The sequence below is a fragment of the Podarcis raffonei genome, chromosome 2 (genome assembly GCF_027172205.1).
Source record: "Podarcis raffonei isolate rPodRaf1 chromosome 2, rPodRaf1.pri, whole genome shotgun sequence".
Lineage (NCBI taxonomy): Eukaryota > Metazoa > Chordata > Lepidosauria > Squamata > Lacertidae > Podarcis > Podarcis raffonei.
This window is the reverse complement of record NC_070603.1, coordinates 50,642,909-50,669,391: the sequence shown is the minus strand read 5'-3', so window position 1 is coordinate 50,669,391 and position 26,483 is coordinate 50,642,909. Positions and strand designations below refer to the sequence as shown.

At 46.6% G+C, this 26,483-nt stretch overlaps 3 protein-coding genes and 2 long non-coding RNA genes across 10 annotated transcripts in view; 2 read left to right on the top strand and 3 right to left on the bottom strand.

Moving 5' to 3' along the window:
- FBXO38 (F-box protein 38) overlaps nucleotides 1-5,839 on the bottom strand; it is a 38,593-nt gene extending 32,754 nt beyond the window's left edge. Inside the window, exons 1-3 of one of the 6 annotated variants that reach the window (XM_053376544.1) lie at nucleotides 5,573-5,839; nucleotides 4,189-4,371; nucleotides 2,211-2,344 (exon numbers count right to left, since the gene is read on the bottom strand). In XM_053376544.1, coding sequence (XP_053232519.1) covers nucleotides 2,211-2,344; nucleotides 4,189-4,316 — 262 coding nt within the window. In that variant the 5' untranslated portion in view covers nucleotides 4,317-4,371; nucleotides 5,573-5,839. The other 5 variants (XM_053376546.1, XM_053376545.1, XM_053376547.1 and 2 more) reach the window with 5 other exon arrangements.
- A 91-nt stretch (nucleotides 5,840-5,930) lies between these two features.
- ECHS1 (enoyl-CoA hydratase, short chain 1) lies at nucleotides 5,931-7,877 on the top strand. The gene has a single exon (XM_053376550.1). The coding sequence runs from the start codon at nucleotides 6,206-6,208 to the stop codon at nucleotides 7,091-7,093; it is 888 nt and encodes a 295-aa protein (XP_053232525.1). The 5' UTR covers nucleotides 5,931-6,205; the 3' UTR covers nucleotides 7,094-7,877.
- Nucleotides 7,878-9,610: 1,733 nt separating this feature from the next.
- On the bottom strand, nucleotides 9,611-11,758 carry LOC128409600 (uncharacterized). The gene is made up of 3 exons (XR_008329266.1): nucleotides 11,708-11,758; nucleotides 10,648-10,766; nucleotides 9,611-9,665 (listed from the first exon to the last, which is right to left on the bottom strand). It is a non-coding gene; the product is annotated as an uncharacterized LOC128409600 (long non-coding RNA).
- A 6,658-nt stretch (nucleotides 11,759-18,416) lies between these two features.
- LOC128409599 (uncharacterized) lies at nucleotides 18,417-20,763 on the bottom strand. Its single transcript, XR_008329265.1, has 3 exons — nucleotides 20,678-20,763; nucleotides 20,011-20,126; nucleotides 18,417-18,667 (listed from the first exon to the last, which is right to left on the bottom strand). It is a non-coding gene; the product is annotated as an uncharacterized LOC128409599 (long non-coding RNA).
- Nucleotides 20,764-21,207: 444 nt separating this feature from the next.
- LOC128407762 (basic proline-rich protein-like) lies at nucleotides 21,208-23,807 on the top strand (the record flags this gene model as incomplete). The annotated part of the gene is made up of 3 exons (XM_053376542.1): nucleotides 21,208-21,346; nucleotides 21,800-22,411; nucleotides 22,694-23,807. Coding segments are annotated over 3 exons (1,647 nt in total), but the record flags the coding sequence as incomplete, so codon positions are not given.
- Between the last annotated feature and the right edge of the window lie 2,676 nt (nucleotides 23,808-26,483).

The following is a 26,483-nucleotide window of genomic DNA, read 5'->3' as shown; positions in this document are numbered from 1 at the left end:
AAGAGAAGTATAGATATGCAAGGAAGACGGATGGTGCAGTTTACAATCCACACATAATGGAGCAAGGATTTGTGTTGCTTTCTTTGTTTTATTTTACCCCACATGCATCACCACCCATGCTTTGGACAAACGCAAAAAAGAGGAACCATATACTTAATTTTGTTATTCTAGAACTCAAATTCTAGAGCTCAAAGGCAAGGCTAGAGAACTACGAAAGTACTTCACTGCTTAGACAACAACAAAAATTTGAGTACATACAAGAAGAGAGTATGGTTGATTAGTCAAGTTTTGACAGAAATAAGAGTACTCAAAAAGGTGGAATCTAATTTGGACATGACCCAGCTAAAGTTATGCATTTCCCCCACTGTGGATATAAGCTGAAGATGCTTAATTTGCAGAATAAGAGGGGACTAAAATGCTTTGACTAAGTTATGTCAACTTTTTTTTTACAATCCTTTTGGCACAAATATATGTTGGCTTCCCCACCTCCCCATTTTGTAATTGAGCACATTATGTTACTGCTCATATACTCATAATACAATGTTTGACTCATTTTTCCTGCTAACAAACCAAGGCCACCTGTCCCTTCATTCTTTCAGCCATTCTCATTTCCCCTTTTAAAGTTGGGTACCATATTTTCTTGCTTTGGACTATTATAACTGTCCCCAGCCTTCCTGGCTCAAGATGATCTTCCTCTTGTTTCTATGTGCATCCAGAAAACAGCAACTAAATTTTTATTAGGCATTTTAAATACTGATTGTACTTTACAATCATTTGGGGTGGGTGGGTGTGTAAGCTATTTCACCATCAGCAGGTTTAGAACAGGAAATGAAGGGTTGTCTATTAATTAGATAAATCATGTAAGGAATGGCTTTTGAGAGATATCATAGCAACTACACAGAAAACATGTCTTCTTTTGTATTTTCCATTGTCTAAGTCAGTGGTTTCAAATTTTCTGTTTTCAAGAAACTCTTCACTGATTTGTCCAACAGAAAGCACTGTCTTAAAGAGGACTCAGTGCATATTTTAGGCTATACACAAAGTTCACATGGGACATGGCCGAGCCTCCTGTGCCTCACTGTTGCCCTTCTTGAACCAAGTGCTCAACTAAAAACACACCAAAACACACAGGTACATAAGGCAGAAGATTGGTAATAATAGACAAGATATTTAAGAAAAGCTTATCTGCCATTACTGACCTCCTCAGTGGAGAATACAATGTGACATATATTGCTCTAAACCTACACCTTTCCCCCCCCCCCCTTGATACTGTGTTTTTATATTTTTGGCATGTTTTATTGGTGGCTCCTTATTTTGTACTGCTATTATGATTTCCTTTAAAATGAAACCTATACAAAGGAAAGAGGAAGGCCTCCATTTTTAATCTCTCAGTTCTAGAAATCTTGGTACACAAACATTTGGGAAAAAATTTGTTCTAGATCAGCCATAGGCAAACTCCAGCCCTCCAGATGTTTGGGATGACTATTCCCATAATCCCTAGCTAACAGGACCAGTGGTCAGGGATGATGTGAATTGTAGTCCCAAACATCTGGAGGGCCGGAGTTTGCCTATGCCTGTTCTAGATAGGCACTAAGTAATACCATGGGGTGGGGGAATAAGAACAGCCACAGAGGCAAACTTCGGTCCATGCACATGTAGGGTTTTCAGAAGTTTTTAATTCCATAACTTTATCTAACAATCTTTGGCAGAGGGATCATTCAGTCCAGCAAATTCAAAGGATAGTCTTGGGCAAGTCACTCACTCTTGGCCCCAGTTCCCCAGCTGCAAAATGGGAGGTATAGCATCATCTTGCATAAGGTTGTAGTGAGAACAAGGAAGGGTCACATCTGATATTGCCATATTGTCCATCAGAGTGCACCTGCAAGTCACAAAAGGGAATGACAAAAAAAGGCATCAGAGGGACTTCTGCCATGTCTCCTTGTGAACTGAAGATGGGTAAAAGTCCTTCTGCTGCTCCAATTCTTATCAAAGGAGTGGCTTGAGGATGCACTCCTATGAATAGAAACAGTTGCTAGCACTGGAAGGGGTCCTGAGAAAATACTCCATAAAGCCATGGTGCATGCAAAAAGTGCTATAGAAATTTAGAATCCATGAAATGCTTTTTAAAAACAATGGCTTGTAACAGCTATAATTTAAAAGCATAAGATATACTGCAATGCATGACTACCCTGATTAAGAGCAACACTCACCAGTGGGCATATATTCCCACCAGCGGCCTGCGCAGAGATCCACAACCTTCACCACTCTCAAATATAGGGTGACTGCTTCCTTTAACTTCCGAGAGAGGCATTCCATGCACATGATATCCTGCAGGGGAAGATACCTTCAGAAGGAGAGTGGGAGAAGAAAAGATAGGATTAATTCTCAAATGGTTTGTTTCTTTCTTTCCTCTGCTGTTAAAACAAATGACAGTCTGGATGCTGCTATACACATCCACACACACTCATAGCACATAATAAATTCAGCAGTGGATGAAAGTACTATTGTATTAAAACAGTATTAAAGCTGTATCAAAACTGTACTATTATATTAAAGCAGAAATAATGTATGGCTATCAAACAGGCAAGGCATTCAGTTCAACATAGTTTGAGTGGAAATAATACAACTGCGGCTAATACCATTCACTTCATCAGAAAATTAAATTGGATGATTTATTAGACTAAAAATATCGAAGTTTGTCAAAATAAATCTCATAGAATTACAGAGCTGGAAAGGACATTGAGGATCATCTAGTCCAACCCCCTGCAATGCAGGAATGTGCAGCTGTCCCATACGGGGATCGAACCTCCAACCTTAGCATTATCAGCACCATGCTCTAACCAGCTGAGCTATAAGCATTTCTCTATGCTTACAGCAAGGCAAATAGCAAGCATCTCTCATTCACAATACTTTCAATCTGTGATTGCTACATCCAATTTTCATCATTTAGGGGGCTAGCTCTTTTGATTCTGAACATTAGGACTTGAAATTCTACCTTGGTCAGTCTAACTGAGACCCACCTGACAAATTAGTAATAGTAGCTGGCCCATCTGACGGGGTTGCCCCAGCCACTCTGGACAGTTTCCAACATATATAAAAACAGAATAAAATATTAAACTTTAAAAAAAAAACCTTCCCTATACTGGGCTGCCTTCAGATGTCTTCTAAAGGTTGTATAGTTACTTATCTCCTTGACAACTGTTGGAAGGGTGTTCTACAGGGCAGGCACCACCATCAAGAAAGCCCTCCATGATGGAGGCAGCCTTCATTGTCACTAGGTAGCCTCGATGATGAGCCCTCACCAGTGTTCAATTGCATTTGACCAGAGTTTTCCTCCACTCGCATTCAAGCCATCTCCCAGCTTGTTTTCTTGCCCTAAGCTCTGGAGTATATGAGGGAGTCAAAGAGGCTCCACAAAGCAGGAGAGGGCTGACAGGATCAAAAATCACCCACAGCCATCCAGAAACCCATTGGCTCTATCAGTTTCTGAGAGTGGACCATCCTAATAGGTCCCTCACCACTCAAAATAGCCTCTAGGTAGAGAAAAGCTTCCCTCAATTGTCACGTAGCACCAGTCATTCCACTAGGATGCTCATTAGAATAACTTTAACTTTAACAATTAGAGGCAGAGATTGCTTTTTCCCTTCCCATGTGCATCTGAAAAGGCTCCCAGTCACTTACTGTTCCATTAAAAAATAAGACTGTCCTTGCCCTGAAGTGTAATAATCTAAAAGGCACAACACCAAAGGAAAAAAGGGATGAGGAGGGCAGGGACTGTCATCTTTTTTAACGGATTTGTAACTGACTTTGGGAGCCCTTTCAGCTGAACAGCAGGTACAATATAAAGGCAAAGACCAATTTCATCTGGCAACAAAACATAAAGCAGCTCCTTAATGCTAAATCAATGTAAAAAGATATATGGTCCACATCAACCAATCACAGGTACAACATAACATATCTTGCAAATTATTATTTCTAATTGCTCATGTGCATAAGCATTTCCAAAAAAATACCAGCAATAAGTCTGAAGAAACTGGTCCGCTTTATACAGGGAGAAGGTTAATCTGATAAGGCTAAATTTAAGGCGTATTTCACTTTCAGGATTGAACGGATAATCTGATCTTTGTCCTCAGGTACGACAGTGAATTACATGAAACATCAAAAACAGAACATTATCTTCCAACCCACCTGAAAATATGACAAAGCACTTCATGTGAAAGTTGGTTCATATAGTCCTTCAGATCAGCAGTTTTAACACATATGGGTCCTCCCCTGCTTGTGGAACATACTTTTACATTTTTCCGCCTAGGCCCCATTATGGTGATGTTTGCTGATTAAAGGGATCAGGGCTGGTAGGCAGATACAGTGAAACTGCAGGAGAAAATGGTGACACAGGAGAATGTAAGTATTTAACATACAGAAATTCAAGGCAAGACCTGTTGTAAACATGAAATTTAGTAAAGAACAAATAAAAATAAATAGTAAATATAAATTTATTTCAGGAAAAAATATATATAGATTATGATCTCTTTCATATATAAAATCTCTCAGTGAGAAATAAGGACTAAAGAAATCCCAGAGTTAGCAGAAGCCAATTAGTAAATTGAGGCTTTCTACAAGCAAGCAGGGTATAACTTCCATAAAATAAATAAACAGACTCCAGCTGGGACTTCTTATATAACCCCTCCCTCCAAAAAATATTTTGCTAATTGCCATTTCTTCAGCAGTCAACTTCTGAAAAACAAGTTTAAAAGAACAATAAAACTAACATATTTATTGTGATGTACATTTCATTAAGCCAGTGTTTTATATGGTTAGCCATTCCCTTTTCAGTCCTGGCCCAATGAATTCACTGACTAGTTTTCACTTCTATTATTCAAAAGGAAACTGAAAATCCAGGCCACCATTCCTATTAATAGCAGAGATTCTGTGTGACAGGGATAATGAATGTGATGACCGCCTGGTGAACAACTCCCATCAGCCCCAGCAAGTCCAGCAACATCAGTCCCCTGCTCCAAGAAACGTTAAAAAGGAGTGGAGCTTGGGGAGAGTCAGCGAGAGCAATGCACTAGCTCTCGCCAGGTAAGAAACGAAAGAGATGAATCAGGATCCCCTAAGAGCAAGACGGTGAAGGTTGGGGAAAGAGAGAGACAAAGCGAATACCTTCTGTTTTTTCGGCAAAAGCAGCCGATTTCTTCTCGAGTAAAAGGGCCAGCCTCCCACATAAAAACAATGGCATTTCTTCCCGAGTAAACATGGTGGGAAGGAAGCTAGAGACGGGCCGCACAGCCGCAGGCCGAGGAGAGGAAGGCCAGCCTGGGCCGCGCATTTAAAGGTGCCCCAAACACGCGCACACTCACGGACACGCGCGCACATCCCTCCTCGGATTCAGTTGCGAAGGGGGGGAGAAGGGGGTCGGGGGAAGGGGGTCGCCGTCAGCTCCAATACAGTCCCCGCGGGACTCGGAGGCGGCTGTGTCAGCGGCGGCCGCTGCCCGCCCGGCTCTCCGCGCTCGCCTCAGCGCAGGGACTTTGGGACCCGCCAGACACAACCCACCACAGCAGCCTCTCACCTGCCCGGCCACCCCCCGTTATTGGGGTTCTGATCCGAGGAGCCGCTCCAGCTGGAGACACTTCCTCCCAGCGCTACGCGGCGCTTCCGCTTCCTGTTCAGCCGTCGGGCATTTCCGGAGGCTAGTGCGCAAAGGGAGGTGAATGAAAACAAGAGAGCTCAGCAACCGTCACTCCCGGCTTCGATTAAAACGCTCCATGGGGGCAAGCAGGGGAGGAAGGAGATTCCGACTAAACATCGGAAAGAACTTTCTGGCGGTAAGACTGTGGGACCGACTCTCTCGCGAGGTGGTCGACTTTCCTTCCTTGGAGGTTTTTAAGCAGAGGCTAAAGTGTCAAGGATACTTTAGCTGAGATTCCTGTATTGCGAGGGGCGGTGACTAGATGACCCTGGAGGGGATTCTAGGGACGCTTTCAAAGCCGTGCAAGGAAAGGGAGCCTCTGACCCTGCCCTCCCTCTCCCCACCTTTCTTTTTCTCTCTAAACCCCCCTCCTCCTCCGAAATCCATTCACACGCGCGTTTCCACCACCCATTCCACTCCAATGGCGGGTTTCCGCCGCGCGGGGACCGGAAATCCTCTTGGAGGACCACATTGACTGCGGCTCCTCCTGCCCTTACCTTTTGCCCTGCCAGCATGGCCGCCGCCTGCGCCCTCCGCCGCCTCCGCCTGCCTCTCCTGCTGTCGGCAGCTGCCGCGCGGCGGCCTCCCCGTCGCTTCCTGGCGGCGGCGGCGGCGGCGCCTCAGTTCCAGTACATCGTGGTGGAGAAGCGCGGCTCGGCGCAGAGCGTGGCGGTGATCCGCCTGAACCGCCCGCAGGCCCTGAACGCGCTGTGCGACGGACTGATGACCGAGGTGAGCGAGGCGCTGGACGCCCTGGAGCGGGACCCTGGCGTGGGCGCCGTGGTCATCACGGGCAGCGAGAAGGCCTTCGCGGCCGGCGCGGACATCAAGGAGATGCAGGGCCGCACCTTCCAGGAGTGCTACGCGGGGAACTTCCTGGCGCACTGGAACCGGGTCTCCACGGTCAGGAAGCCCGTCATCGCCGCGGTCAACGGCTACGCGCTCGGCGGAGGCTGCGAACTGGCCATGATGTGCGACATCATCTACGCCGGGGAGAAGGCGCAGTTTGGGCAGCCCGAGATCCTGCTGGGCACCATCCCCGGCGCCGGCGGCACGCAGAGGCTGACCCGGGCCGTGGGCAAGTCCCTGGCCATGGAGATGGTCCTCACCGGCGAGCGCATCTCGGCGCAAGAGGCCAAGGCGGCCGGCCTGGTCAGCAGGGTCTGCCCCGTGGACAAGCTGCTGGACGAAGCCGTCAGCTGCGGCGAGAAGATCGCCAGGAACTCCAAGCTGGTGGCGGCCATGGCCAAGGAGGCAGTGAACGCAGCCTTCGAGATGACTCTGGCCGAGGGCAATAAGGCAGAGAAGAGGCTGTTCCACGCCACCTTCGCCACGGACGACAGGAAAGAAGGGATGAGCGCCTTTGTGGAGAAGAGGCAGGCGAACTTCAAGGACCACTGAGTCGCCCCGCAGAAGCCGCTGACGCACAGTGCGCTGGGGACTGGCCGGCTGGCTGAAGAGATCGCAGCCGTGTTTATCCACTCTGCCCAGATGGCCTCTTCCAAGTGGCACCTCTCTGTGACCTTTAATTGCACCTTTGATTGCAAATTATGTGCCTTTCACTTGCCAGGAAGATGATGTGGGGGGGGGTGTAGTTTGGGGATATGCAACTCCCGGTGATCAGTTTCTTTTGTAAGGAAATCATTATTGTCTACAGGTCTCCTTAAATCAACTGTTGGAGAATACCCGTCTGAAGACACCTTGGATCACATAGTTCCCCAATTTGTTTAATTGTAGTACATGGCCCTGAGACAGCAATACCAGATGTAGGAGATGTTACACATGCACATACATGCATGCACAAAACTTTAAGCTTTGTGATTCTTTCCCAGCTCAGACTGTAGGTTCTACCTCCACATTGGGGTGAGTAGAGGCAGGTGCTTCAATGCTATCTTCATCCTGGACTGCTGACTCCTATGTGTGCTTTGGGAAAGGTTTGCCCAGGGTAGTGGTTCTTTTGGTTTGATCTGTTCTGTACTTGTTGCTGCCTTTAGAGTACTGCTCTGGTGGTGAGTCTGAGCTGTAGCTGATGGCCACTGCAACCTGGTGGTGGGTAAAGGCTTAATGGTATGCTGGGGATGGGCTTTGCAACTCTGCATAAAGCAACTAATGGTAGTCTAGTTTGCATTAACTGAATAATTGTGACAATACATTTCTTTAATAAAATTACATCATTTCAAAAAGACTTTTTTCCTACTCTCCTTGACTGTGCAGTCCTATTCATATCTACTCAGAGGTAAGCCACATTGATTTCAATGGACCATTCTCCCAGGTAAAAATATGCATAGTATTGTAGCCGAAATCACCATTTGGTGTGCAACAGATCTCCATTATTCATTCCGCTGTCTTTTTCATAGAGTTAGAAGAATGTAGGAATCCTACACCTTTGCAGTCCTTATTAATACTGCTGGTCTAAAAGTGAACTGTTTTTCCGATTTCTTATGCAAAGGCAGTAAGAGGCTCAAGGGGGCAGAGTGACAGCACTCTGTGTCAATAGATTATAGTGGCTAATGGTGAATTTCAGGTTTCTGCAGTTATTTTGACTGTGTCCCTTTGCCTTTTCTATATCTCCGATATCTCTGTTATGTTTGGCCTCTGCTGTGTCATGCTTGTTTCTCAAGGAACGGATGGGTCATAGTTCAAACAGGTAGTTCAAAGCAACAGGAAAAGATTAGCATCTCCCCCAACCCCACCGCTTGGGGAAAGATCTACAACTAGGAAGTTTACCTTTTTTCCCTATGACCTTGTCTTTATCTATTAATTGGATCCTTCCTGGATAGTATCTCATTGCTTCAGGCAGTTACATTGGACAGTGGATAAAAATTGTCCTCTCTTCCTTGTACTGAAAGGCTGACCCTTGCTTTGGGCCTCTGCAAACTGACAAATGATAGATAACAATCCAACTATAGCTAATTTTTGCATGGTGGGGGGAGGGGATTGTGTGTGCATAAGGTGATGTGTAAAAGCAGTTCACATACGGAGTTGTATCTAGCTAATGTCTACTTAAGAGTAGAACATTGAAATTAAAGAGTCTCTATTACTTTCTCTGGGTCTACTCTCAGTATGGCTAGCATTGGATACAGCCCATGGAATGTATCGTCCGGAAACATTGGAGAGAGCAAAGAGGGGTGTCAATCAAGCTTACATGTGTTTGGACCTATTGTGGAGCACACACATCTATACATGCTTGGTGAAGGGTGATGCAGTCATTACATTGGCCCATTGCACCACTGGCTACAAGAAGGTATTTGGCCTGCTGAGAGTTTGAACTGGCACAGAGGTGTGAAAGGCAGAGACTCTGGGTTTGATTTGCATGGTGTGTGTGTGTGTGTGTGTAAGTATGGGTGTGCTGGTAAAAGAGGAAAGGCTTCTGCTTTTATTTTTTTGTGTTTAATAAAGGCCTTTGGACAAGTGGAATTGAGCCAAGTGGTATTGTAATAACGAACTCCTTGTTTTTTTAATACTGTCCATTCTTATTAACACCTGCTCTTCTGCAGCTTAACCTAGAAGAAAAGAAAATAGGCTAGCTTTTAATTTGAATTATGGGACAGCAGAAAATGTCAAGAGGCCAAACAACTTTGCATGTTTACACTTTCAGCCACTTTTCTAACTGTATGCAAATAACGGTAGACTTAGCTGCAAAAGTCTCATTTGACTAATTGGGACTTATTTCTCCATAAGCATACCTAGGATTGTATTGTTTGTTATAATATAGCAAATTTTCTGACTTCTACAAATATGACTTCCCAAATCAATAATATTAACACCTTAGAAGCTCATTATGTACTAGGCAAATGGTTAGATATGGTGCCAATGCAGGAGCTGTTGTTTTGCAGTCATAATCTTTCAGTGAGAATTTCTGCTATACTGAGTTAACTTCAGCTTAAAAATATCAACATTAAGAATTGGACATAAGGTACCTTGTGAGCTGCATGCTCCTCTGTGTCGTATGCCAATTTGAACTCCAGTTGCCCTGTAATAGCAGAGGAATGATTTATATAAATGACTACCAAAAGTCTGGGGCTCTAATATCCTGATGGGGATAATGTACTTAGAGTTGCTGTGTATCACTAAAGTATCATAAAGAAAGTAGTTCTTGAACAAACAAAAACACACACATATATATTTCTCCCCCAGCTTTCGATCCTATTATTTCCAAGGCATTTTACCATTTAAAACTACCGGTATATTGGCAAGACCATCATCAACATAAGCAATAACCCAAGGTTGAAAATGTCTGCTGTAGAGTGTGCGCATGGTATTTCATAGTTGTCTTAAAAGTAGTTTCTTACCATGTTGGACTTACCAGATTCGTAAATATACAAAAACGAACAGAGGGAGTGTTAGAGGTGTAAAGAAGTTGAAGGAACTTTTTACCATATGTGGTGGGATTGTAAAAGCGTTAAAATATATTGGGAAATGATATATAATGAATTGAAAAAAATGTTCAGAATAACATTTGTTAAGCAGCCAGAAGCCTTCCTGTTGGGTATCTTAGGGCAAGATCTGCCAAAAGAGAAAATGACATTATTCATGTATGCTACGACGGCGGCAAGACTACTGATAGCACAGAATTGGAAGACTGGAGAAATTCCTACAAAAGAGCAATGGCAAGAAAAACTGATGAACTATGCGGAGTTGGCAAAGCTGACAGACAGACTGACAGGACAATAGTGATTTTGAAAAAGTGTGGGAACCTTTTATATTATATTTGCAGACACAAAGAAGATATTGACTTGATGACAGGATTTAAATAAACATTCACAATTTTATGCACAGGGAACAAATATTGTAACGAAGGGAAAATATGATATCTTGTAAAAAATAGCAGAGTACCATGGGGAGGATAATACATCAGAAATGGAAGTTGAGGGAAGTCCAAAGGGAGGGAGGGGATATTATGCAAATTGTATGTTATGGATATAAGTATATTTGTGATGGGGGGGAGGACTTACCAAATTTGTGCACACAAGATGCATACATGGGCATAGGTCATACCATCAGTGCCACACACAGGCCTGTATTCTTGTGGGCAATCACCAAGTGGTGGCTGCGGATACCTGCTGCAGTCAACCTATAAATAAATATATAATCCAGAGAGTGGAAACAAATGCAGCTTGACAATACAAACTTTCAGCAAGTTCAACCTTTGTTGGCCAGGTGAAACGAGGCGGGAGGGACAGATAAGGTGTCCTTGTAGAAGGAGAGAAAAAATAAGCCGCCTAACTCTCAGCAGCCAGGAACATCATTACTAGACACTGGAGGGACCTGTCAGGAGTGAACATGGACCACTGGTATCAAGCCATATGGGAAACAGCCCTTCTAGAGAAGCTAACCAGATAATGAGAATCTCTACCCTCATTAGAAAACCCTTGGCATTTTTGGACAAATCAACCACAACAGCATGCATGGTTATCTACACCCTGGGTGACCAGATGACAATATATGGTGTATAATGGGATGTCCAAAATGCTGTTTCCGTTAGAAATGTAAAAAGAATGCTGCTGTACAGCTCTTAAGCAGTATTCTGTACACAGTAAGCAGAAACCTATGGGGGCAGGCCCAGAGCCTATTGTGGGGGTATTGTGCAGCATTGCAGTGTTCTGCCTCCTCCTGTCACCCAATCTTTGTGGGCTTGCATGAAATTAAGCTGAGGACCAGAGGTTTCCCCACCCAAAGCTCTTTCTACAAATTCTATAACTTGTGTCCCAGCTGTCTATATCAAAAAATAGTCTGGGTTCAATACACAGTGGGAAAGCATTTAAAGACGGCAGTCAATTTAAAAATCCACTAAGGGTCAGAACTAAAAACATGCCCCTAAATTTAAAAAGGCCTTGTCCCCCATACCAATCCCATTTTACATCTGCTAAGTGGGGCATTTATTACACCTTTTATAAATAAGGAAATATAAAAATGCATTCCTGGACAGTTTATTTCTAATGTGCAGAATGCGAACTCAATTTGGTTGCTAAACAAGGACACTAAAGGCTATTTTTAAACAAAATATGTACTGACCTTCCCTCCTGAAGCTTCAATACCTGAAAAACAAGTAAAAAAAGCATTTCAAAACACTACCAATGAGAGATCTTAGGTTGGATCCAGACTTAGCTATGCTTAGAGTAGACCCACTGAAATCTCTGGGACAAACATTACGGATGACTAACTTAAGTGAGTTCAAACCCATGCAAGCTAGTGGTTACTAGACCATAGCGCCTCCCAACCTCCTCCCGCTTTTGACATTTCTTTTCCTATGCTTAAATCAAGATCAAGGTAGCTTACAAATGGAAATGTCAATCACAACAGGATGGAAACGAAACCTAAAAATGAAACAGCAGTCAAATGTCATTTCTCCCATTACCCCTTATAAAGTGGTCATTGGTTATGGAGACTTTAACATAGTGCTACAATGTGAAGGTGTCTTACCAAAAAAGAAGTAGCAGTTTGCTAGAGAAAGTATCAGAAGAAAGGTGGTAATCTTCATGGTTAATGAAGTCTGTATTATCTTCTCTCAAGATTCAGCCACTGCTGTCTGCTTTACCTAAGAACGTACACAATCATAGACATATATACATATGCACCATATCTATAGAAGCAATCACATTCTTTATCTGGACCAGGTCATTAATTATCACCAGGCTCCATCATCTTGTTATTTTACCTGCAGGAAACGAAAGACAGATGGTAATGAGATATGGAGGGAAAGTTGACAAGTACATTCTTGTACGTGTATAGGAGAACAGTAGCAGAGCTTGATAGTTCATGGGATGATCTCAGTCTTTGGCATCCCAAATGACCTCCAAATAACTCTTAACTTGTTGTCTAATTAATACATTCTGTTCATTCTCCCAACCATTCACAAAAATTAAAGTTCCACTCTTCAGGTAACAAGGGTCCCAGAGAATTAAATGGGAGCGGCATATCCAGAGTCCTGTTTGGTTGTAGTAAATGGCCCTGAGACAGCAATGCCAGACATACTGTAGCTCAAATTGCACCTTCTGCCTCCTCATTGGAGTGAGTAGAGAAATGTGTGTTAATCCTAGGCTGCTGGCCCTTGTATTCTTTGGCATAGATTTGTTGAGGCTGGAAGTTCTTTTGATTTGATCCGTTCTGGAGTCATGTGTCTGTAGTGAGTCCGAACTGTAGCTGTTGTGCACTGCACACAAGCAAGAGAGGCACATTTTTTTAAAAAAAGTTCTACATCTGGTGCTGGAAAAAGAACAAGCACTGAGTGAAGTGAACTTGAGGGTGCAGTGGGGAGATCTCCAGTCATCATCCACTTTCTGTTTGATGGCTGGACTCATAAAAGGACTTAGAGGAAGATGTTAACACCTGTTGAAGTTCATGCAGAAGGGTGTGGCCCATTCTATACCCAGGATTTTTGTTTTCTTAAATTCATATCCTACTTTTCTTCCTTCACAAAACCCAGGGTGGCACACATGTGATTTCTATGTGTTAACTCAACATGTCCAAACATTGACCAGACCCAGATCTATTTAACTTCAGCAACTTGGGAGCTTCCTGTGTGCCTTCAGGTTGGTTGTTGTGTGTTTATCTCCCTGAATTTGAAGGATACACACCGTCTGACTCCAGAGGCATGGTCCAAAATGCTTTTATTTGTAGCTGTATCAGGAAAAAAATAACACATCACTTATAGGGACAAGGAAGGAACTGAATTGATTTTGAGGACTTATGCATAGCTAATGGACAAGGTTGAGAGGCGCTGCGACCCAACAACATCTGGAGCAAACCAGGTTGAGGATGACTTCCCTTCTTATCTCTCTGTGTGGGCAGATTTCACTTGCTCTCATTGCTGCATTTTGACCCTGTGGGACTTTCCTCTTGCAATGTCAGTAATTGCAACATTAAATGTGAGCTACAAGGAAGGGTTTCTCCCCTTCTTTCATTTAAATAGCTACGCAAGGAAGCTTGCAACAGGTGGGGTCAGAAAAGGTGAAATAAATGGGTAATAACTATTGGCAAGGATTGTGCAATAATAGGAGAAAGAAGCGTGTGCGCTGAGAGCCCCCAGCTATGTGTAGGAAACCCAAGGGTTTTTATTTGTTTTGCTTGTTGATAGATGGCCATAAGAGATTGCTACACTCAGCAGAGGAAGGTTTGGGAAGGATCCTGGGTAAGCCTTTGTCTTCCACCATTTATCCACTCAAACCTGCTTTTCACCAGCTACTTTCCTTTCCAGAGGTTAGAAGAGATGAGGACCCAGAAGTCTGAATGGGAAATTAGCAGGAAGTGAATGGGGTAAGCAGCTTCTCTGCCTGCCATTCTTCTGTCCCTGATCATAGGTTCCCATAGTTGTCAACTTTTCCCTTTTCTTGCAAGGAGTCCTATTCAGAATAAGGGGATTTCTCTAAAAAAAGGGGGGGAGTTGACAGCTATGGGTTCCATTTTCTTTACAACAAATAAAATAAATGGCAAGTGCATCCCCCCCCCACCATGTGTTTCATGTCATCCAATTTGGTTGTGGGCAGGTTGCTCAGCTTGGAAGATGCTTCTGACCTGTACTGTGAGCAGGGCCAGAACAACATATTGCACAACCCGAGGGTTTCTGGATGTCACTTCCCCCTCTTGCAGTTTAGCTTTAAAAATTGTTTTGATGCCATGTTAGCGGTTGCAGTGCAGCTGATGGCCTCATGGAGCACCTTTGCCATGTCTGCTTTTTGCCAGTGAACTGGGAAGATATGGAAATAGGCAGCCATGTTGCTAGTAGACAAGGGAATGCATGTTTTGCTACTACCCAAATCTGTCACCTGAGTCACACTGCTCAGCAGAGCTCATGATAGGCCAGCCCCAACTATGGGTGAGGTCAGAGACCTTTGAAAGGAGCAGCTCTACAGTCTGGACTGCAACCCTCTCCGAAGTGTACATTGACAAACAGCATTATATTGATCAGATTGAGCCGGTCCACCCCACGGGTGGCACTAAATATTTTTCTTCTTCTGAATAGGGGGGTGGTAGGCCAGATCAGTTTGAGAATCTCTAGCGTAGAGTCTAAGCCTTGAGCCAATATCGTGAAGACAGAACTATCGGAGACAAAGAGCAGTACTTCCACAGGCAAAATAAATTTGGCGCCAACTGATGGCAGTTTCCAAGCCTAGTTGCATTCAGTGTGAGCAATTTTGATGAGCAGGCACTTCTTCCCTCCCTGCTCCCTCCCCTGCCCCCACTCTGAAAATGCCTCTCTGAAAATTAGACTTGGAAAAAAGTATTACACTGATTCTAATGGGGGACTGTTTTTTAAGACATATTGATATACAGGGAAAGGGCAGGGAGGAGAGATTGTGGGCCTAGGGGGATAGGAAGGGGGTGCGGGGTGCAGCATGCCCTGGGTGTCACCCTGAGGAGGTGTGACAAAATGGCGGGCAGCACTGTTCACCCGCTGCCTCCCCCCAGCTGTAGGGTGGCAGAGGCCCCGCGGCGCTCCCCATCTCATCCCTGTGGGTGCCGCATGCCCTGTCCCCTCCCTATGGGCAGTTCGCCCCGCCCTTGAACGCACCACACCAGGTGCCCGAGCCACTTCCTCTGCTGCTGTGTGGGCCACATTTGGCCCCTCTTCATCCTTGCTTTAAATCAAATCAAACCCTTATTCAAAGTGAACAGCAAGTATGCCAACTGTGTCTTATGTGTTTTGACCAACTCTTCAGGTGGCAAGCAGTACTCGTTCTAACACACAACCTGAGATGATAATTTGTTAAATATGTATTTTATTCTGGGCACAACAGATCCTGGAATAATACAGGAGATTAAATAAACTATATATTTTTGAACAAGGCTGCCACCAGCCTTTCAAACCATGAAAAACCTTTAAATGGTGAGTGAATGGGTTTTACATTTCTCACTGTAAAATGTTTGTCTCTCATACAGTCATATCTCGGGTTACAGATGCTTCAGGTTGCGTGTTTTCGTGTTGCGCACCGCGCCGAACCCAGAAGTACTGGAATGGGTTACTTCCGGGTTTTGGCGCTCGTGCATGCGCAGAAACACTAAATCACGCTTTGCACATGCACAGAAGTGCTGAATTGCGACCCGCGCGTGCGCAGGCACGGTGCTGCAGGTTGCAAGTGCTACGGATTGCGAAAATGCCTCCTGCACGGATCACGTTCGCAACCCGAGCGTCCACTGTATATGCTTCGTTCTATCAGTCAATCAATAAAAACTATTCTTTTCAGTACATGGTACAGATACAGTATCTTTGCAAAGAGTAATCAAAAGAATGTCTTCCGTTGAAGAATAATGTTTCTTCTATCGTTATTCATCTTTCTGTGAAAATGAAAACAGAAAAATAAAGGTATAGTTTGTCATAGTAAGGAGTGCTGCAAGAAAATCTTCATTTAAAAAATAGTAATGAAGGGGGAAACAACTTATAAGCAATGTAGCCAAATTTCATAAAAGCAAACCATTCTCTCTCCTGCTAATATCCATATCCCTCTCCCACTTGCAGTGTGGCATACCTGGTGCCTGGATCAATTCCAAAAGGCTAGGAGCTGCTCACCAAGGGTGCAAGCCTGCTGCCTGAAGGATTCTGTTCTGCCATTGAGTCTATCGCAGGGAATGTGCTGGTGAAGTAGCTCCTGCTCTCTCCTTGTGACCATATAGTGTTTGGCATTTAATTGTTTGATTTGGATCTGGATCCTACTTGGGTGTTCCCTAGATTGGCCCAGGTTGGGTCAGGGTGCATGTGCAGTGTGTGCACAGCCCTCAAAACTAGTTAAAAATACAGAGAAGTTGTGAAGTCTTATAAAGCCCACTGACCATAACCCCTTACTTCTTATTCGTGTGGGTACAAATGATACTGCCAGACACAGCCTTCAACGTATAGCAAGGGTCTATGAGACTCTGGGCAGGAAGGGCCTTGGGACACAGGTGTTTTTTTCACCACTCCTTCCTGTTTAAGGTTGTGGTCCACAGAGAGAGGAAAATAGATCTTGAGAGGCAAGGAGACAACATTACAGACGACGCAATAACACCTGGTACTGGGGATAATAGCTTCATGGATGCACAGGAAACTGAAGTGGTGCCACAGGTACCTGTTACAAAGCAAGAAACTACAAGAAGGAAGCTGCTGGGGAGGGCTGACTTGTGGTTTCAGTTGTCTCTGTGCATTAGTATAGAGTATGGAAAACAAGCAAGATGAATTTGAGTTCTTAATACACGTTGGCATATATGACCTAATAGGCATTACTGAAATCTGGTGGATGAGAGTCATGACTGGAATGTAGAAATTGAAAGGTATAACCTGTTCAAAAGGTATAGACTAACAAGAAGGGAGGAGGAGGAGCATTATATGTTAAGGATGTATAGACTGGTGACGAGCTCTATGACCTGGAACATGGAAGGCTAATTGCGAGTATATGGGCAAAAATTGTAGGAGAGAGAAGCATCAGTTACTTTACTGTAGGTGTCTGCTGTATGCCTCCAAGCCAGACTGAAGATTTGGATGATGCCTTCCTACAGCAGATTACCAAACATTCAAAAAGGAGAGATGTAGTAGTCATGGAAGGTTTCAATTACCCTGATATCTGTTGGAACTCAAACTTTGCCAAGAATGTAGGGGCATGTACAAGAAATGGAGGAAAGGGGAAATCATGAAGAGTGTACATGAGTAGCCAGCAGTTCTAGGGAGAAGGTCAGGCAGGCCAAAGCTCAGACTGAGCTCAGGTTTGCAATAAAGGTTAAAAATAATAATGAAAGGTTTATTTGGCTATGTTCAAAGCAAGAGGAAGAACAAGCAAATAGTAGGTTCCCTGCATGGAGAAGACAGAGAAATGCTATTGGGTGACAGAGAGAAGGTAGAACTGCTCAAAACCTACTCTGCACCCAAAAGGAAAGCAGTGCCCAGAATAAATGATGCAAGGAGGGAACTACAGCCCAAAATAGGAATAGAGGCGTTAAGGGAACACCTAGCTACTTTAAATGAATTCAGATCTCCTAGACCTGATGAGCTGCCGCTCAAGAGTACGAAGTTACAATTTTGGTGGATCAGCGGAATGCTGTGGATGTAGTGTATTTTGATTTCGGAAAGAAATCCCCCATGATATTCTTGTGGAGAAACTGGTAAAATGTGTGCGAGTCAAGGTAACTGTTAAGTGGATTTGTAGTTGGTTGACTGATCGAACCCCCAAAATGTTTACTAATGGCTCCTCATCATACTGGGAAAAAGTGACAAGTGAGGTGCCATGCTACAGGGTCCTGTCTGCAGCTCATTGTTGTCCAACATCTTTATAAATGACTTGAATGAAGGAACTGAGGGGATGCTCATCAATTTTGCAGATGACACAAACTGGGAGGGGTAGCCAGTAAGACAGAATTGAGATTCAAGATGACCTTAATAAATTTGAGAACTGGACCAAAACCAACAAAATGCATTTGAATAGGGACAAATGTAAGGTTCTGCACTTAGGCAGGAAGAATCAGTTGCACAAATATAAGATGGGGGACACCTGGCTTGCCAGTCGTACTTGGATCTAGGAGTTTTAGTAGATCACAAGCTTGACATTGAGTCAACAGTGTGATGCTATTCTAGGCTGCATCAACAGAAGTATAGCGTCTTGATCAAGAGAAGTAATAGTATCGCTCTATTCTGCCTTGGTCAGATCACACCTGAAGTACTGTGTCCAGTTCAGGCACCACAATTTAGGAAGGATCTTGACAAGCTGGAATGTGTGCACAGGAGAGCGACCAAGATGATCAAGGGCCTGGAAACCAAGCCTTATGAGGAACAGTTGAGGAAACTGGGTATGTTTAGCATAAAAAGAGGAGACTGGGAAGTTATATGACAGCCATCTTCACATATCTCATGTGGAAAAGGGAACAAGCTTGTTTTCTCCTCCTCTGGAGGGCAGGACTCAAACCAATGGTCAAGTAATTATTTGAAAAGGGAAGCAAGTTCTGAACATAAAATGAATAGGTACCATTTCCTTGCATTTGCCTTCATGCGCCATATTAATTTCCTTCTTGTGCCTTGAATGTAGAAAAAAAACATAGAGTCACAATACTTATTCAGATTAACACATTCCACAAACTCACAAAATAATCTGGGTGGGGGTGGCTAATCTGTGGTCCTCTGGTTGTGAGCACAACTCCCCTCATTTCTAATGACGGGCCATGCTGAGAGAAAACTGATGTCCAACAATCTTTGGAAGACCACAGGTTCCCCATACTTATTACAGATACAGTCCAATCCTATTCTCGGGTCTAGTTACAATGACATAAACGAAAAGGCAACCACAAGGTCAGCAAAAACTGCCTTGGACTGCACCATTCTGCAGCACAATATTGCACTGATGTTGGAGTGATGTGGTTCTTCTCCATCTACGGTGGTACCTCGGGTTAAGTACTGAATTCGTTCCGGAGGTCCATTCTTAACCTGAAACTGTTCTTAACCTGAAGCACTACTTTAGCTAATGGGGCCTCCTGCTGCTGCCGCGCCGCCGGAGCACGATTTCTGTTCTTATCCTGAAGCAAAGTTCTTAACCTGAAGCACTATTTCTGGGTTAGCAGAGTCTGTAACCTGAAGCATATGTAACCTGAAGCATATGTAACCCGAGGTACCACTGTATTTCTATCTGCCTTAAAAGCCCTGTGCAGTCTTTCTCCCTGTTGCTGGGGTAGCAACACTAACGACAGCCACGTTGCTGGCAGATGTGGATTCTCCCTTTGCTCCAGCAAGCTGGAGAGTAGCAGTATGTGCTACATGCTCTGTTGTGCTGGTGCTGTTGTTTTATGGCCGGGCATGGAGTCAGTGGAAATATGACACAATATGTCGCCACAGCCCCAGAACCCAAGTGCTCTGTGTGGTGTTTTGTGTTTGTGCAAGGGTTTCTTGGTCTTTCAAACCACTGAAAAGCCCCTTGAAACTGAGGAAACCACTGAGGTTTTCTCTCATACCACACCTTTAAAATGCAACCAACGCACACATTTAAAGCACATGTCACCCCTGAAAGAATCTAAGGAGCTGTAATTTCCCCCCTCACTAACCTACAATTCCCAGTACCCACGGGAATTGGGGGTACCCCCCCCCTTTTGGAGGGGTTAGTAATGTGCTTTAAATGTGGGTTGGATGTGCTTTAAATGTGTGGTGTGGATCTACCCTGAGAAACAGCAGCTTGCAGAGTGTGGGGAGCTACTGCTTGAAGGAAAGAGCCACGTGCAGCCTTAGGTGTACAGAATATTCCTCTCTGGAACCCAGACATATATCTTTCAATCCTGCTTCACTGCCAATACCTTTTAAGTGCAGAATTCCATTAGCATTATTCCAACTGAGCTTTTTGCTGGCAGCAAATCCTACGGTTCGGTTGACTTACTGTTTTGCAAAACACAGCATGCATAAACTGCTATACGTTTTGTTCTCCGTGCTACAGACGTGTTTCGTTTCACTTGGGCAGGTCAGTTCGGATACCCAATACATTCTGCATTCATCCTGCAATAATAATATAAATTTTCCATGCTGAACGCCTGAACAATTGAAATGAACAATGATTTTGCACTGAATGAAATGAACAATGAATTTGCTTGTTGGGGGAAAAAATTAGATGGCAAAAGTGGTGCACCACTAGGCTACAGGCCACGATGGCTGCGCTCTGCCCCTGAATACCAGTTTCTGGAAACAGGAATAGCAGATTGCTCTGGTGCTCGAGTCCTGCGTGTGGGTTTCCCACAGGCATCACGTTGGCCACAGAATGCTGCCCCATTTGAAAACTAGCTTATTTTAGATTTTGGTATATACAGTAATAAAAAATAGTATGATTCTGCAGCGAGAGCAAATGAGGAACATAATATCTTTGGTTGGATAGTGTTTTCGAGGTTACCAGCATGAGTTTGACCAAACTGCGGGAGGCAGTGGAGGACAGAGGTGCCTGGCGTTCTCTGGTCCATGGGGTCACGAAGAGTCGGACACGACTAAACGACTAAACAACAACAACAACAACAAAATATCTTTGAATTCAATTTGATTATAAATTGTACACCTACATCTTCCTCCTTCTTCTCTTCTTCCTTTTCCTGTTCCTTCACCTCCTCTTCCTCCTTCTCTTCCTCCTTCTCTTCCTCCTCTTCCTTCTTCTCCCCCTCCTCTTCCTCCTCTTCCTGCTTCCCCTCCTCTTCCTTCTTCTCCCCCTCCTCTTCCTCCTCTTCCTGCTTCCCCTCCTCTTCCTTCTTCTCCCCCTCCTCTTCCTCCTCTTCCTTCTTCTCCCCCTCCTCTTCCTCCTCTTCCTTCTTCTCCCCCTCCTCTTCCTCCTCTTCCTTCTTCTCCCCCTCCTCTTCCTCCTCTTCCTTCTTCTCCCCCTCCTCTTCCTTCTTCTCCCCCTCCTCTTCCTTCTTCTCCCCCTCCTCTTCCTCCTCTTCCTTCTTCTCCCCCTCCTCTTCCTCCTCTTCCTTCTTCTCCCCCTCCTCTTCCTCCTCTTCCTTCTTCTCCCCCTCCTCTTCCTCCTCTTCCTTCTTCTCCCCCTCCTCTTCCTCCTCTTCCTGCTCCTCCCCCTTATCCCCCTCCCCTTCCTCCTCCTCCCCCTTCTCCCCCTCCTCTTCCTCCTCTTCCTGCTTCCCCTCCTCTTCCTTCTTCTCCCCCTCCTCTTCCTCCTCTTCCTGCTTCTCCTCCCCCTTCTCCCCCTCCTCTTCCTCCTCCTCCCCCTTCTCCCCCTCCTCTTCCTCCTCTTCCTGCTTCCCCTCCTCTTCCTTTTTCTCCCCCTCCTCTTCCTCCTCTTCCTTCTTCTCCCCCTCCTCTTCCTGCTTCCCCTCCTCTTCCTTCTTCTCCCCCTCCTCTTCCTCCTCTTCCTGCTTCCCCTCCTCTTCCTTCTCCTCCCCCTCCTCTTCCTCCTCTTCCTGTTTCTCCCCCTCCTCTTCCTTCTTCTCCCCCTCCTCTTCCTCCTCTTCCTGCTTCCCCTCCTCTTCCTTCTTCTCCCCCTCCTCTTCCTCCTCTTCCTTCTTCTCCCCCTCCTCTTCCTCCTCTTCCTGCTTCTCCCCCTCCTCTTCCTGCTCCTCCTTCCCCTTCTCCCCGTCCTCTTCCTCCTCTTCCTTCTTCTCCCCCTCCTCTTCCTCCTCTTCCTGCTTCCCCTCCTCTTCCTTCTCCTCCCCCTCCTCTTCCTCCTCTTCCTTCTTCTCCCCCTCCTCTTCCTCCTCTTCCTGCTCCTCCTCCCCCTTCTCCCCCTCCTCTTCCTCCTCCTCCCCCTCCTCTTCCTCCTCTTCCTGCTTCCCCTCCTCTTCCTTCTTCTCCCCCTCCTCTTCCTCCTCCTCCCCCTCCTCTTCCTCCTCTTCCTTCTTCTCCCCCTCCTCTTCCTCCTCCTCCCCCTTCTCCCCCTCCTCTTCCTCCTCCCCCTTCTCCCCCTCCTCTTCCTCCTCTTCCTCCTCCCCCTCCTCTTCCTCCTCTTCCTGCTTCCCATCCTCTTCCTTTTTCTCCCCCTCCTCTTCCTCCTCTTCCTTCTTCTCCCCCTCCTCTTCCTCCTCTTCCTTCTTCTCCCCCTCCTCTTCCTCCTCTTCCTGCTCCTCCTCCCCCTTCTCCCCCTCCTCTTCCTCCTCCTCCCCCTCCTCTTCCTCCTCTTCCTGCTTCCCCTCCTCTTCCTTCTTCTCCCCCTCCTCTTCCTCCTCCTCCCCCTCCTCTTCCTCCTCTTCCTTCTTCTCCCCCTCCTCTTCCTCCTCCTCCCCCTTCTCCCCCTCCTCTTCCTCCTCCCCCTTCTCCCCCTCCTCTTCCTCCTCTTCCTCCTCCCCCTCCTCTTCCTCCTCTTCCTGCTTCCCATCCTCTTCCTTTTTCTCCCCCTCCTCTTCCTCCTCTTCCTTCTTCTCCCCCTCCTCTTCCTCCTCTTCCTTCTTCTCCCCCTCCTCTTCCTCCTCTTCCTGCTTCTCCTCCTCTTCCTTCTTCTCCCCCTCCTCTTCCTCCTCTTCCTGCTTCTCCCCCTCCTCTTCCTGCTCCTCCTCCCCCTTCTCCCCGTCCTCTTCCTCCTCTTCCTTCTTCTCCCCCTCCTCTTCCTCCTCTTCCTGCTTCCCCTCCTCTTCCTTCTCCTCCCCCTCCTCTTCCTCCTCTTCCTGCTTCTCCCCCTCCTCTTCCTGCTCCTCCTCCCCCTTCTGCCCCTCCTCTTCCTCCTCTTCCCCCTCCTCTTCCTCCTCTTCCTGCTTCCCCTCCTCTTCCTTCTTCTCCCCCTCCTCTTCCTCCTCCTCCCCCTTCTCCCCCTCCTCTTCCTCCTCTTCCTGCTTCCCCTCCTCTTCCTTCTTCTCCCCCTCCCCTTCCTCCTCCTCCCCCTTCTCCCCCTCCTCTTCCTCCTCCTCCCCCTTCTCCCCCTGCTCTTCCTCCTCCTCCCCCTTCTCCCCCTCCTCTTCCTCCTCCTCCTCCCCCTTATCCCCCTCCCCTTCCTCCTCCTCCCCCTTCTCCCCCTCCTCTTCCTCCTCCTCCCCCTTCTCCCCCTCCTCTTCCTCCTCCTCCTCCCCCTTATCCCCCTCCCCTTCCTCCTCCTCCCCCTTCTCCCCCTCCTCTTCCTCCTCTTCCTGCTTCCCCTCCTCTTCCTTCTTCTCCCCCTCCTCTTCCTCCTCTTCCTCCTCCTCCCCCTTCTCCCCCTCCTCTTCCTCCTCTTCCTTCTTCTCCCCCTCCTCTTCCTCCTCTTCCTCCTCCTCCCCCTCCTCTTCCTCCTCCTCCCCCTCCTCCTCTTCCTCCCCCTTCTCTTCCTCTTCCTTCTCCTCCCCCTCCTCCTCTTCCTCCTCCTCCCCCTCCTCTTCCTCCTCCTCTTCCTCCCCCTTCTCTTCCTCTTCCTTCTCCTCCCCCTCCTCCTCTTCCTCCTCCTCCCCCTCCTCTTCCTCCTCCTCCCCCTCCTCCTCTTCCTCTTCCTTCTCCTCCCCCTCCTCTTCCTCTTCTTCTTCTTCATCCTTCTTCTCCTCCTTTTCCTCTTCTACCTCCTAGATAAATTGGAAAAGAAAAGTTGTGTTAAAAGTTGGTTTAAGAATATACATAATGAAACTTGCATTTGTTTTCTCATATCAGTCCTTGAACTTGTATTGTAATGTATGCTAAACCAAATCTCCTGCAAAGGGTTATCAACATCGTATTTTTTTTATCTCCCAATTAATACAAATGTTTGATTGGATAGGCTGTCTCACTTATCCCTCCATGGAACAGGTCACTTTCTTACATGGTGCTTGAAATGACACTCAGTAACAAAGCTTACTGTCTTTAATATAACAATTGCTACTGATTTTGTTTACATTTATGCACATGAGGAAAAGAAAACCCAGAACAAGAGAATCAGAACAATTGCTCTACATAAAGCAGGCATGGCCAAACTAATAATAATAATAATAATAATAATAATAATAATTTATTATTTATACCCCGCCCATCTGGCTGAGTTTCCCCAGCCACTCTGGGCGGCTCCCAATCAGTGTTAAAAACAGTACAGCATTACATATTAAAAACTTCCCTGAACAGGGCTGCCTTAAGATGTCTTCTGAATGTCAGGTAATTATTTATCTCTTTGACATCTGATGGGAGGGCGTTCCACAGGGCGGGCGCCACTACCGAGAAGGCCCTCTGTCTGGTTCCCTGTAGCCTCACTTCTCGCAATGAGGGAACTGCCAGAAGGCCCTCGGCGCTGGATCTCAGTGTCCGGGCTGAACGATGGGGGTGGAGACGCTCCTTCAGGTATACAGGACCGAGGCCGTTTAGGGCTTTAAAGGTCAGCACCAACACTTTGAATCGTGCTCGGAAACGTACTGGGAGCCAATGCAGATCTCTCAGAACCGGTGTTATGTGGTCCCGGCGGCCACTCCCAGTCACCAGTCTAGCTGCCGCATTCTGGATTAATTGCAGTTTCCGGGTCACCTTCAAAGGTAGCCCCACGTAGAGCGCGTTGCAGTAGTCCAAGCGTGAGATAACTAGAGCATGCACCACTCTGGCGAGACAGTTCGCGGGCAGGTAGGGTCTTAGCCTGCGTACCAGGTGGAGCTGGTAGACAGCTGCCCTGGACACAGAGTTAACCTGCGCCTCCATGGACAGCTGTGAGTCCAAAATGACTCCCAGGCTGCGCACCTGGTCCTTCAGGGGCACAGTTACCCCATTCAAGACCAGGGAATCCCCCACACCAACCCGCTCCCTGTCCCCCAAAAACAGTACTTCTGTCTTGTCAGGATTCAACCTCAATCTGTTAGCCGCCATCCATCCTCCAACCGCCTCCAGGCACTCACACAGGACCTTCACCGCCTTCACTGGTTCTGATTTAAAGGAGAGGTAGAGCTGGGTGTCATCTGCATACTGATGAACACCCAGTCCAAACCCCCTGATGATCTCTCCCAGCGGCTTCATATAGATATTAAAAAGCATGGGGGAGAGGACAGAACCCTGAGGCACCCCACAAGTGAGAGCCCAGGGGTCTGAACACTCATCCCCCACCACCACTTTCTGGACACAGCCCAGGAGGAAGGAGCGGAACCACTGTATGACAGTGCCCCCAGCTCCCAGCCCCTCTAGACGGTCCAGAAGGATGTTATGGTCGATGGTGTCAAAGGCCACTGAGAAATCCAGCAGAACTAGGAAACAGTTCTCACCTTTGTCCCTAGCCCGCCGGAGATCATCAACCAGCGCGACCAAGGCAGTTTCAGTCCCATGGTGAGGCCTGAATCCTGATTGGAAGGGATCCAAATGGTCCGTTTCCTCCAGGCGTGCTTGGAGTTGTTCAGCAACCACCCGCTCAATCACCTTGCCCAAGAATGGCAGATTTGAGACTGGGCGATAGTTGGCCAAATTGGCCGGGTCTAAAGATGTTTTTTTAAGAAGCGGTTTAATGACCGCCTCTTTCAGCGGGTCTGGGAAGGCTCCCTCACAGAGGGAAGCATTCACCACCCCGCAGAGCCCATCGCCCAGCCCTTCCCGGCTTGCTTTTATCAGCCAGGATGGGCAAGGATCAAGGAGACAGGTGGTCAGTTTCACTTGTCCAAGCAGCCTGTCCACATCCTCGGAGGTAACAGATTGGAATTGATCCCATGTAACAGGACCAGACAGAACTCTAGCACTCTCCCGCCCTGGCCCTGCTCCCACGGTGGAGTCTACCTCCTTCTGAATCTGAGCGATTATATCTGCAAAAAACTTGGCAAAAGCATTGCAGGAGATCTTGGGGTCCCTGCCAGGCCCCGGTGGTACAGGTGGTTCCGATAGATTGCGAACCACCTGAAAAAGTCTCCTGCTGCTGTTTTCTGCAGATGCAATGGAGGCGGCAAAGAAGGCCCTCTTCGCCGTCGCCATTGCCACTTGGTAGGCTCGACGTTGAGCTCTAACCCGTGTCCGGTCTGATTCAGAATGAGTTTTCCGCCACCGGCGCTCTAGCCGTCTCAACGATTGTTTCATCACCCTCAGCTCCGGGGAAAACCACGGGGCTGTCCGGGCTCCATGCAATCGGAGAGGGCGCTTCGGGGCCAGACAGTCAATAGCCCTGGTTAACTCCGCATTCCAGCGTGCCACCAGGGAATCAGCTGAAAGGCCATCAACTTGGGATAAAGCATCCCCTACCACTCTCTGGAAGCCAATTGGATCCATTAAGTGGCGGGGGCGGACCATCCGAATCGGTCCCACCTCCCTGCAGAGGGGAAGGGTTGTGGAGAAGTCCAGTTGCACCAGGAAGTGATCTGACCATGGCACTTCTTTTGTTTCGCTTTTAGTTAGTGTCAGATCACCAACATCCATAGAGGTGAACACCAAGTCTAAGGCATGTCCACGGCTATGAGTTGGGCCAAACTTATTCAGGGACAGCCCCATGGAGGCCATGCTTTCCACGAAGTCCCGAGCGGCCCCTTGTAAGGTCGTGTCGGC